This window comes from Montipora foliosa, chromosome 12 (assembly GCF_036669935.1).
Source record: "Montipora foliosa isolate CH-2021 chromosome 12, ASM3666993v2, whole genome shotgun sequence".
NCBI classification, from domain to species: domain Eukaryota; kingdom Metazoa; phylum Cnidaria; class Anthozoa; order Scleractinia; family Acroporidae; genus Montipora; species Montipora foliosa.
This window is the reverse complement of record NC_090880.1, coordinates 27,525,275-27,537,774: the sequence shown is the minus strand read 5'-3', so window position 1 is coordinate 27,537,774 and position 12,500 is coordinate 27,525,275. Positions and strand designations below refer to the sequence as shown.

Sequence of the window (12,500 nt, the reverse complement as noted above, 5' to 3'; positions counted from 1 at the left end):
GCTACAAGGTCAGACGGGAGCAGGTTGTGGGAACTGACGATGTTAAAGTCACGGCAATGAACATGTACAAGTACAAGGAGGGATTACGTGGGTTCAATTCCCACCCTGGTCAGAATTTTTCTCTGTCCTTGTGTGGCCCCATTTCCATCAGTAGGGCTAACGCTCACATGGTTCATATGGGGTATATACTTAGCACTTCACCGTCACACTCCAATCAGATAAGTCTGTTCAAATGTAAGTGCTACACGGCCAACGTTTGAAAAAACGTAATCCCTCCTTGAGTTGATTTTTAACCTGAAGAGGAGGTAATGTCTGTAACTAAAACGTTGCATTACGGGTTCATGATTAATTTATAAATAATATGCAAGGAAGTCTGCTGCTGAAAAGCCAAACTAAGTGTAATAGAGGTGAAAACATTAGGAAAACTCTCATCGGGACGGGCAAAAGGTGTCCGCGGGCGCTTAATAGAGGTGACCGCTTAAAAGAAGTTTGATTTACAATATTATTCTGCAATTATTTCGGGACTTTGATTACTGGCCGTTTAATAGAGGGTGGCCGCTTAATAGGTGGCTGTTTAATGGAGGTTCCATTGTATTTCACTTGGGTTTTACATTGATCTCATTGAGGTTTGTGCAGTACAACAAACCATCAGAAATCTTAAAACTGTAAGGAGCACGTTACAACAGTTTAAAAGGCAACCTAACTCAGACTGGCTCTTCAAAGACCTAAGAAAAGGTGTGACAGGCATCGAGCCCAACCCAATCCATAAATAATCGAGACCACGTTTCACCGGAGTGCTCTTGCAAGTAAAGATACGGTAATAAAAACGGAACAATAATTAGGGCGCGTTCCTTTGGTACGATTCCGAAATAGGAATACACGGAATAGACGGTATTCATGTTCTTTTGGGTCCTACTCCGTTTTCGGAATATTCTGCTCCCGATTATGGATAGCAGAATGAACGGAATGACCGGAATATGGTTCATTTAGCGCTGGCCCGGGGCGCTTGTTGGCGGACACTGCACAGGGTTAAGAACGTCGGTTGGTTTTTGAGGAGAGAGGAAAACCTGAGTAACCGGAGAAAAACCTCACGAAGCAGAATAGAAAACCCACATGTGACGCTGGGCGTCGCACCCGGGTCACCATGGGAGGTGGGGGGGGGGGGGGGGGGCAAGAGTCATAATAAATGTACCACATGGGCTCCTGTGGGGGGCAAGTGCTCTTGCAAGTGCGCTAACTTGTCTGCCATCCCTGCCACGGGTTTTGGTTGAAACAGTTTATCCCAATAGGAAATAATAATAATAATAATAATAATAATAATAATAATAATAATAATAATAATAATAATGCAACTTTGTTTACCCTCGGATTTCAGAGCAGCTAGTAGCTAATATCTCTGAGCATTGAATAGACACAATTGTTAAGAATCCCAACTGGCGGGAGGCAAACCAGTTGGCTATTTTACAACTGCGCCAGGAAATTGAGCCAAGTACTACCGGAAACAAATTCAGTGAGTGGTCAGAACGCGGTTTTCAACCCAGGATCTCTGGATCTCAAGGCACGGGCCCTAACCACTCGGCCACTCGGTCACACTGCCTCCTCTTATGACAGCATTTAGCCCACTTGTTCAAATTGAAAAGTCCATTAACACTAATCCGCGATTGCGTACCAAACGAGGTATGAATTTTTCTCCGTCAAAAAACCCTTAACTATGTAATTTTAGGCTAAAGAAAAACAAAAGTATAAGTCAATCTTTGAAACCGTAATAATCTACGATTAGCTTAATCGGGCTTTTAATTAAGCAACTGTGTTACGGAGGTCGTCGGTTCGAATCCTTCCCAGGAAAGTCCCGAAAACTTTCGGGCCCGAAAAGCGGGCCTATGTTGCTACCACGGATATCACTCGCACAAGACCGATGATCATGTGATAGCTATCGTTTTAGTGTCACAACAGTAATCTAAAAAAACTATACACACTTGTCATGAATGAACTTGTTTTAATCAATTCAAAAGAGACTAAAATTGGACGATATGAAGCATTGTGTCTGTGCTTTGTCAGTCTCCCTATCATGGAACCAAGCAAATAATTTTCCAGTTGTAATCTTCATTTTTTCCTTGGAAGCGATTTCGATACTCCTTGAAAATGTTATATCACAGGCGCCCCAAGCTCAGTGTGAGGTAAAGCCAACAAAAATATAAGGATTTGCATGGGAATCCCGATAAAAGACCTGAGAAGATAATTTTACGAAAAAACTCTCAATAAAAAGCCTAACCTTATTGCCATTGTGGATCGCTTCCTTCCTGTGTGGTTTTTTTCCAGATTCGACGCGAATTGAGTCGTCAACGGTTATAATAAAATACCAAGGCTGAACACTCTGAATTCTCAGGAGCCCACCAAATGGCAGACAACCCTGAGGATGCGAGAGCGCGTGACGTCACGTTATTTTGAGACAGTTGTAACGGCCGATTCAACTGATCGAGGAAAATGTTCCATAAAAACTTCAAATCGCGATGTTTCTTTTCGAAAATTCATTTTATGGACAGCCACATAAACAAAGTTCACCCACCCACTATTATCTGCGTTGTCCTGAGTGATTTGATGGGTATTTGGGACGCTTCGATTTCCTCTTCAGATCCCACGCGTCGTCACATACAATCACCTCTATCAGTGTTGTGACAGATTTACAAACTCTAGATTGTGTTTAAAATAGGCTTTTACATGGGTATATAGCGGTATACCAGGATGCGTGAGGGAACTTATGCAGGGGTATTTCTTCATAATACTGGATACGCTATATTAAGAGACACATGAACTACATAGTCTGCATAGACAGTGTCCCAATGGTCCGCGGGCTCAACAAATGTCACACGATTCGAAAGTGTTATTGTGTTATTGCTCTCAGACAACATGTGACCCAAATTAAGAATTTGCCGTTAAAACTGAGTTCACTCTGCGTTTCGATTGATACCTGATCGTTGTCTTTTTTTGTGTGACCATCTTCGGTTATCTATTTGAATTTCATTTCATTTAATCAGATTTTACAATACATTTCATTCATGAAAGAGTCTAATGATTTTGAGTTCCCTTGAAAACAGGATTCAATGTTTGCTGAGGCCGCTGACCAGGAGCCTCACTCTGCACTCTATCCCTGGGCCAAACTTTGCGTGTATCTGTCTAATTTTAGAACTAACCCTTCTGTAGGAGACTCACATTTACATCATTTTACAGCAATTTGCATACAATGTTTCTGCTATTTTTGTCTTCGTTTAATAATAACTTCATTCTGATTGGCCATTCTAAACAGTGCGCGCAGATCCCAAGGACTCGTGTGGTCCAGAAAAAGAAAGATACGCGCAAAAGGTGACTAGTAGGGGAGGTTATGGGAGAGGAAAGCTCCTACTCATGGGCTTAACAAGCCACGATGAACACTCTAATAAATTATAAAACTATAATAATTAATTACATTCTTATTTAAATAAAAGCTGGATAGCCAGTCAGTTTTTTGAAGTGGGTATACACCATCGCGAAAACATTTTTAACGTGCAAATTTATATAGATAAAACCGATAATTTTAAGTGCCCCTGTGATCAAAAATTCACTTCCTCAGTTTTTTTCTCCAGATTTTGAAAGTTTGTTTGCTTAACACCTGCCTGGCTAAATTTTGCACTTTGACTTTTATCCAAAGGCCGTTTACTTTGAGTGTAAGTTTCAAATTTCATGGTCCGCCATTACGCACATTCAAAAGTGACCGATTGGACCTCAGAGGGTTGGATCCAGGGAAAAGTGACGTCAAAGGTTCACTAGCTTAAAATTTCAGCGTGTGAATGCAGCTTAATTATATATGCAAAACGCGATTTTAAAAGTCTGAAAGCCCAAAACTACCGTGTTGTATATTAATTCTGCGGCATACACACGCATTCCATCAAGTTAAACTAGTAAGCCTTTGACGTCATTTCCTCGATCCAGCTCTGTCAAGATCTTAAAGTTCGTAATGGCGGGCCATTAAATTGGAAAATTCCAGTTAAAATAAACAGGAGTCTTCTTGAAATGAAAGCTAAAAACTTTGTTCGCTTAGGGTTTAGTTGACATAGTTTCGAAATCCAAAGAAAAATAAGAACTGATTTTTTGATCACAGGGTCACTTTAAATATATTGAAGAGATGATACTGTTTTTTTCCGATGGTGACTTGGGGATACTCGGAAAAATGCGAGTGCTCCGAGTATCCTCGGGTCATCATCGGAAAACTATAATCTCTTCATTTCATCCACCGGGGTTAATAATCATACACAAGTTCCATCTCAGCCATTTGAAAAATGTTATGAAAGAATGATAATATATATAATCACTTTATTTAAGTCTCAAGGTTATTTAGCCGAGTGCTCTACTAATTTGGGAGACTACAAATAAACTGAAATCAAATGAAATCAAAGGTTGGTTTTCAAGGAGAGGGGAAAACCGGAGTCAGACCCGGAGAAAAACCTCTCGGAACAAGAACCATCAAACTCAATCCACATATGACGTCGAATTCGGTGAAAGGCAAATGCTCTCACCACTGCGCCAGCGCTGCTTCCCCTTTTAACGTACGTAGAATTTACTTCTATAATATAACGTACGATTTACTACTATAAAACTTGACTAAATTCTTACGAAAGACAGACAAAGAACACGGCTTAACCTCCATACAATGAGTACTAGGTTATTTACAGATTTTCGTTCACTAGAGTGAGGTTGCAATTTAATGAAAAGTTATGGTCCGTTAATAACACAGCCATACAGCTCAACTCTCATGGATATGCTGATATGCCACGACATTGCATAAAAGCGAACATATCTGCTCGTAATTCTTGGCACCAACTTGTGCGAGACAATTGTTCCAATGTCTGAATTTCCCCTAAAAACCTGAAAAATAATATTTAGCTATGTCAATTATGTCCCAGTAGTGCCCTGCTACTTTATTTTATAAAATAATTAGGATAGTACGCGCACTCTCATTGGTTGCCAGACGCCCGTTTTGATTGGCTGATAGGAAATATGAGCGTGTATCAAGAAAATCTGTTTCAATCTAGAAGAAAAAACCCAGCATTTTCCTTCATTTGTCGACTTATCTTTGAGAAATCATATATAAAAGCAATACAGGACTTTTTTTCTGGTTTCCATAGCCTCATCTAAACACTCGGGGCAGTTGGGAGAATTCTCGACGGTTATGCAAACCCTCGACTGCGTCTTGGATCCTCGACTGCGTCTTGGGTATGCATTACTGTCTCGAATTCTCCCAACTTCCCCTCGTGTTTAGATGAGGCTATGGAAACACGAAAAACGTCCTCTATTGCTTAAATATGTCTGTCTTTTGGTAGATTCTGACGTCACAGCGAACCACTATATATGCGTGGTCGAGCTGTAAAGATCAAACAACAAGTTTTATCGGCGAGCTTGCTTTGTCATTCACTCATTCTTTCCAATTCCCGAAAAAAAAAATTAAGGAATAGTATAAAAGTCTCGTGATCACTTAACCTTGTAAAGAAAGTGAGAGTATTTTTTGTCATCCACAGTTAAATTGTTAACGATAAACAATGGATTGAAATTTGAAAACTTTGGACATCTTTTGCTCATGCGGTTAAGAAATTGCCGCCCATGCATAGGCAATGCGAAAACCATACGGCGAAACGGAAATTTGGCCAAGCCGGCAAATACGAAGGTGGGAATCATTGTTCTGCCAAAGGTGATATGACTATATCCTTACCAGTTCCCCCCCCCCCCCCCCCTCCACCCCCTTTCCGCTCCTTCACTACATAGCTATAAGTGCGCGCGAGATGTTAGAAATGTTGTAAGTGTGAGCTACTCATGTGCAGTTCTTAGTTTTTCGTTTGACCCCGTTACGACCTAAAAACAGCGAAACCGCCATCGTAGTGGTCTCTTTTTTTATCTCAGTACTGTATTTTAAACTTTCCTCTAGTTTTCCTGAATAAGTTATTTATTTCTCTACTAATGATCTTGAGGACAGTCTTTTTCAAACGACATTTACCTTTTCAGAACCATCGCTTCGATACGCATTCCAGTTTGTTCCGTCCAAGCTCAACAGAATTTTGTATGAAGATACCCACTGAAGATGAGCATAACTAGGCCTCCCCTGTGTTGCTATTTTTGTCACTACTGTCTCCTTGCCAAGGTCAATTTGCAACCACTGTCCAACGGTAAATATTCCTGCTGACCAAGAGCCAGTACTTTGACTTTTTGCCGCATTGTTGAGCCTGGCTTGCCAGGGTTCATGTGCGGCTCCCCATGTTGAAGAAGCCGTCACCGCTGAGTCCGGTATTGCCCTACTTTCCATTCCAAGCGGATGACTGCGGCATTCTGTGGTTAGAGTGGTAACAAATTTTAAGGTCTTCACGGTTGAACCTTGAGCTGGAAAGCCGCGTGTGTCAGCATGATCAATTACGTAAAAGCAATCGCTAGCTGGAACTCGAACTCACATCCTGTGAGAAAGCCCTTTCCTTAATCAACAACTTCAACCTGTTTATTCAAGCCTACCTCTGTAATTTGCACGCTTTATACATTTTTGTGTTGTATTTGTACTCATTAACATTTGTCAGATATTTATATTCAGATTTGCCTCTCATGTAACACTTGCACTGAGGAAGGATGGAGTTTCTGCCGAAACATGTTGCTCCGCAACATTGAAAATCGTTGTTTTGTATTTAAAAGTTAACATGTCTCACCTGTTCTCTAGACCTCTTGGTAAAATACAAAGAATAATAAAGCGACACCTTTCTTACGACAATGGTCTTCCAGGCTTCCCGTATCGTTGTTTCAGTTCAGTTGGTGTACGAATATTCACTGGAATCAGTGTATTTTACTCAGGCTTCATGGAATCGATTCTCTTAAGATTACAACTCCGATAGCCTTAATTAACCTTCCCGAAGATTACATCAGATTCTGAACACTCCACACAAATATTAAATTCCCCGAACGCACTTGCGAACCTAACAATTACGTCATCACGTACACATGGATTAGCCTCTCAAATTGTTAATCCACTTCAGCTCATTACGCGGTCTGTCGGTTAATGTCCATCAAGTCAGTCGTTTAACATATTAGGCGGCGAACGAGCCTCAAAATAAGCGAGGAAAATTAATTGTGCTGCACGTGAGGCACCCATTTTATTTCATATTTTGTGGTACTTTCCATAACAACGACATGAAATGAGGCTTCGACGACAACTTGAGCATAACAAATGAACCTTCCACACTTTATTATTAATCTGAAATCAATTTACTTTTAGGATAATTCGCCCACATTGTACCACGTGATTCACGAAAGACGTACCATAGTACAAAGTTATAGTTCAAGGTGACATTTCATCGACATTGCCGTCCTATTTATCTTAAAGTCCACATTACTTCATTTTTGGGCATGACATACCTTCGCAAATCAGAGACGGTGTGCATATCAAGTCCATACCACAATCGAGCTGAGTTTTGCAAGGTATAGGACGGAAAGTGTTCTCCATATATACGGCATATGGATTGCTCCTCATGTCTTCTGGATGAGACGCATGCGTCTTGTCACTCAGTTCACAGCGTTTGTTCATAGGATAAAAGTTGCTACTCGTACATCCGGAATATGCCATGCAACGCCAGATACAATCTTCTATTTTGTCTGCGGTCTCTGTCTTGATGGTGTGGTTTCGAAGAACTTGTCCCTGCGCGGAGTAAGTTGCTGTGCAAGAACTCGCAAATTCTGACCTCAACACCAAGTAAATGAGTAGAGATATCACGGCAAAATTCATTCCTGTGTCGACAAAGAACAATTTTTAAAGTCTCACAATTTGTAGAGTATTTTTATTACAAGGCGCTAGTAAATTTTGATTTAGATTCATAAAGCTTAGGTCAAAGTCCGGCGTTTGAGCAGAGAACGGCATTTGAATATGAAACTTAGCGTTATGGAAGTCATTTTGCGATTATTCTGAGTCGTCAAGTAAAATATGTAACAACTAATTTGGATTGATAATGGTATGTTTGAAGAAGAGAAAAATGAAAATTTATAGTAGGTTCCCACGTTCTTCATATAAATTCTAAAGGCGTTAGTTTTTAAAGAACATCTGGTGCTTCGCCGATGGCTGTTTGAAACACGAAAATTTGGCAGGATAACCGGAATGGCACCGCACGAATATCTGCTAAAATGCGTGCCGCACGTGCAGCACGATTATTTTTCCTCTTTTAACCAATGATATTGTAGTTGTTTCGTGGCGTTCTCGTTGACGACCGCGTCGTAGATCTTAAAGTCCCTAATTTTTGTAGCCCGAAGACGCGCTGATTAATTAACTTTTCAATGTTTCACCAAAACAGAAGTTTGTTGAACGAACCGGCTTATACTCAAAGTTTGTCAGGTTATCACGGAATAAATCGGTCTGAGAGTTTCAATATGGGCATCGAGCAATTAACGGTTAACGTCTCCGTGAGTGCACTCGCGACCACTGAGGTATTTGTTATAATCACCAACAGAGAGACCTGGTAGAGAGAAGTTCGATACAAAAATCTTTAGATTTTTCAAGCCGCACAGACGGGAACAACTGCCAAGGTGTTTTCCTGTCGTTTTAAAACGGCACAAACATTTACTCTATTTTTAATCAATTATTTATGAGAAGAAAGCCGAAGAAAGCACGTTTCACGGCAACTGGTGGGACCGAATCTAAAAAGAATGGTGTTTTAATATTATTCCCATTTAAAAAATGTCAGTTAAGCAGTGCCATTAGATTTCGGATGGAACAGCGTGCCTCTAAATTTCACATTTAGGGTGTGTTTTTTTGGGAAAATCCGAAAACGGATTCTTGAATCCAAAAATGGATTTTGCTCTTTTTTGGACAAAATCCAAAAACGGATCATGAATCCAAAGTATCCACGCTCGAGGAGGATACTTCGGATTAAATCTAAGTCCGGTATTTTGAGATTCATCATTTCAGCGTATTTTGGGGGAAAGGATTTGAAAAAAGTATTTTTGACAAGTGGTTTTCCATGCAAAAATGATACACAACAGCTACCGTACATGACAGTTTAGCCCAAATGTTTTTACCGTACGATCGAAGACATGAAGAGGTCAAAAGTAGTTAGGTTCCCCGCAAATTTCACACCAGAAATTACACTAAAAGTTTCTTGACAGCAACCATATTGTTAGCACCTTTCCTACAGCTAAAAAAGCATGGTTTTCGTCATTTCTTTTTATAGATTGTTAAGGTATTTTTTTCTGGTGGCATTTTCATTTAAGAATTTCTCCAAAACAAACTTAAGCGCTATTGCTGTTGAATTTTTAGCAAATTTCAATAAGAAATGACCAGTCGATAATGGGTATAAATATTAACTAAAGGGGAAGGAGTATAAGCTTTCACAATATGCAGACGACACCTCCTGTTTCGTGCGAGACATAGATTCAGTTGTAAAACTTTTTGAGAAATTAGAGGCTTTTAAAAGTTGTTCGGGATTGGAACTAAACAGATCAAAAACGGAGGCAATGTGGTTGGGAAAAAACAATCCACAACCCACAAATGGCTTGGGCATTAACTGGCCCCTGAAGTGTGTGTGTCTCAGCGCTTGCTTCTCCCGTGACTCGGAAATATCCGTAAAACATAGGTCAATGAACTCACATGATAAAGAGCAACTTCTCTCAAATAGATTCTTGTAACACCTATATACCTCTTTTTGTGGTGTACAATAAAGTTATTATTATTATCATCATAATCATCATCATCATCATCATCATCATTATTATTATTATTATTATTATTAAACTGTAAACAAAAGTACAAATAACCTGGCAGCGCATGAGTATAGGCTACTTAGAGCCTGATATGATTTCATTTGTGCACGACCCCACAAGCTATTCAGCGTTAAACATAACATAACGCCGTTGTTATGCAAAGTACCGGAAAATATGTGCTAAAATGCTTGGTGCACTTGCAGCAAGATTATTCTTCCACCTTTAACCATCATATAACTGTTCTATAGCGTTATCGTTGCCGTAGCTGTCGTCTTTTCTTAAACTCCTAACTGTAAGTTAGAATACTGATCAAAGTCCAAGTTTCCAAGGTTATATGGTCTTGAGTCGTTTCTGGTAAAGATGGTCTCAAGATTACTTAGGAACCGGTTAACCTTCTTTCATTTAGTGTACTGAATTAATTAAAATTGAAGACCTCTGAGTCCGGGGGAGGGGGGGGGGGGGGGGTTGTTTCTTTAAAGATTTGCTTGTGTTTCCTTGTTCCCGAAAGTACTTCCAAAATTGTTTTCAGCTTTTTGATCCCTGAAATGGCTTATGTTCCCTTGTTTCCTAAGATATGTCTTTGTTCCCCTGTTCCTTAGTTTATAAAACTTTAGCTACGTTCTCTTGTTCCCCCTGGGAGAACCTCAAAATTGCACTTCTTCAGAAGGTGCTACTTGAGGGAATTCTCCGCGCTTAAAATATGTTCATCGAAAGCTCTTTCTATAATCGATTAAATTTCCTCTATTGAAGATGAGCTTGTGGATAAATTCAAACGTAGTTTTTAGGATGCGAGCTTTGTTGGTCAGTAATAAATACAAGACATCGCCACCGTGAGCGGTGTCAAATAGGGCGCAAAAAACTGTCCTTTAGCATTCGTAAAGAACAAACATGCCTTTAATTTGTGCTTGATAATCTAAAAGCTATGAACTCAGTTTAGTGTTCCAGAAAAGTGAAACAGAAATATCATTTGCTTGATTCTTGAAATGATATTCATGGAGAAATTCGACTACCCTAAATGTTTAGGCAGATCCCCTCTGACAAAATTACATGTATGTTATAGCTGTGTCCGTATAAATTTCACTCGCTTGCATTGCTTGATAATGGTTTCATGACCGGACTCCGAAAAGTTGCAAAATGAAGAGTTTTAACGTTAAATTTCGTGTATTAACCGTTAATTACTTGGTGCCCAAATTGAAAAACTCAGCCAATTGATTCACAACCTAATGATCTTTGGGTATAACCGGCTAGTTCAACAAACTTCTGTTGTGGTGAGACGGCCACTGAAAAATTAATAACTCATCACATTTTCGCATTACAGGATGAAAACTCGGGGAAAGCTGTGAATGGGTTTAAGTGGCTTGTTACTCAGTTGATTAATTACTCCGCGATGATGAAAATACACTACTGATGAAACTGCTCTTTCTGAAAATGTGACAAACCCTATCTTTTATGGTGCATGCCGTAAAAACACATTATGAACTAGGAAGCACTTATAAAAAACACAAACTCTAAGTGTACTCTCGATTTACAGGTTGGTATAAGGAAATCTTAAAAGGAATCAACAAACAGCTTACTTTGTTATAATCAGCAACAGAGAGGCCTGGTAGAGAAGTTTTTAAACAAAACTGATCTGAAGATTTGTCTAACCGCTCAAATGGCAACAACTGTATGCCAACGTTTTTCCAGATGTTTTTTGCCTATTCGCAGTTTTAAGTAAACAGTATAAAACTGTTGATTTATTTTCAGTCAATTATTAATGAGAGGAAGTAAGAAAGCCTGTTTAAAGAGGTTCTCTCTCACAGCAGCTGATGAGACGGAGTCCAAAGAGAATGGCACTTTAATATTTCATTTTAAAAGTGTCAAACCAGTGTCAGTAGATTTGAAGCCGGATGTTGTTAGAGAAAACGTTTTGGGGGAACAGAAATCAACTCTAACACTCTTGGTTGACTCTTCTTTATTCCCCGAATGTGCCTCTGTAATAACCTGCGATCAGGCTCTATTTTAGTTTCGCTTGCTACGTAATGTGGAGTTGGCGAAACGAAAAATAGAGCCTGACCAAATTCCCCTTCGAAATCCCTTCCGCCCACCTTTTTTGATTGATTGACATGTCCTTCGTCGGCCAGTCAAATTTACTTCCATTACACCAATACACGCGTGGACGGCAGATTCACGCTATAATTACCGTGGGAGGAATATTATAAACAAATTCGAAAGTTACCGTTGGCTTTAATTTGAGAAAAACACATTTAAAGCATGGGGAATGTTTTCGACGACTATATTGCGGCAAAGGCCGGTGTAATTCTCCCTCCGAACTTCACTGAATATGCAATCTTTTAAGCTTGACATCTTAATTTGTAATTGAGATAACCTAGGATTTTGTCGGTTGACGGTTTGGCAATAGATTTTTAAAGAAAAAAAAAAGAGAAATACATTATTCCTTTAACGTGTTTCCCATGAAGGTTTCTTTGGTGATTTTTTCGGGTAATATCTTCAGTTGCGCGCAGTAAAATCATGATACGTTTGGCTGCTAATTTTTTGATGGAGTACGAACAGCAAGATGGACTCGCAAAGTTTCTTTTATTGTTGTACAATTGATCTCTCTGGAAACATGCCATTTAAGTTTCTGGAGTGTGAGTTTTAAGTTAAATCAACTGGAAATATTATGAAGTGTGCAAAAAAAGCGTGTCATCAGTCATGTACAGTAAATAAATAAAGCCGTTTGATACACAGATATTCAAAACATGCATTCG

General features: G+C 39.5%; 1 protein-coding gene and 1 long non-coding RNA gene across 4 annotated transcripts in view; one reads left to right on the top strand and one right to left on the bottom strand.

Annotated features, from left to right (window-relative positions):
- LOC137980406 (uncharacterized) overlaps window positions 1-12,500 on the top strand; it is a 150,965-nt gene that overhangs the window by 70,372 nt on the left and 68,093 nt on the right. The gene's annotated exons all lie outside the window — the stretch shown is intronic.
- LOC137980385 (lactadherin-like) overlaps window positions 2,906-12,500 on the bottom strand; it is a 9,732-nt gene continuing 137 nt past the window's right edge. The window contains exons 1-4 of one of the 3 annotated variants that reach the window (XM_068827824.1): window positions 8,363-8,570; window positions 7,420-7,788; window positions 6,023-6,351; window positions 2,906-4,899 (exon numbers count right to left, since the gene is read on the bottom strand). In XM_068827824.1, the coding sequence (XP_068683925.1) occupies window positions 4,747-4,899; window positions 6,023-6,351; window positions 7,420-7,786 (849 nt within the window). In that variant the 5' untranslated portion in view covers window positions 7,787-7,788; window positions 8,363-8,570 and the 3' untranslated portion in view covers window positions 2,906-4,746. Of the gene's footprint in view, window positions 4,900-6,022; window positions 6,352-7,419; window positions 7,789-8,362; window positions 8,571-11,324; window positions 11,488-12,500 lie in introns of those variants that run through there. The other 2 variants (XM_068827823.1, XM_068827825.1) reach the window with 2 other exon arrangements.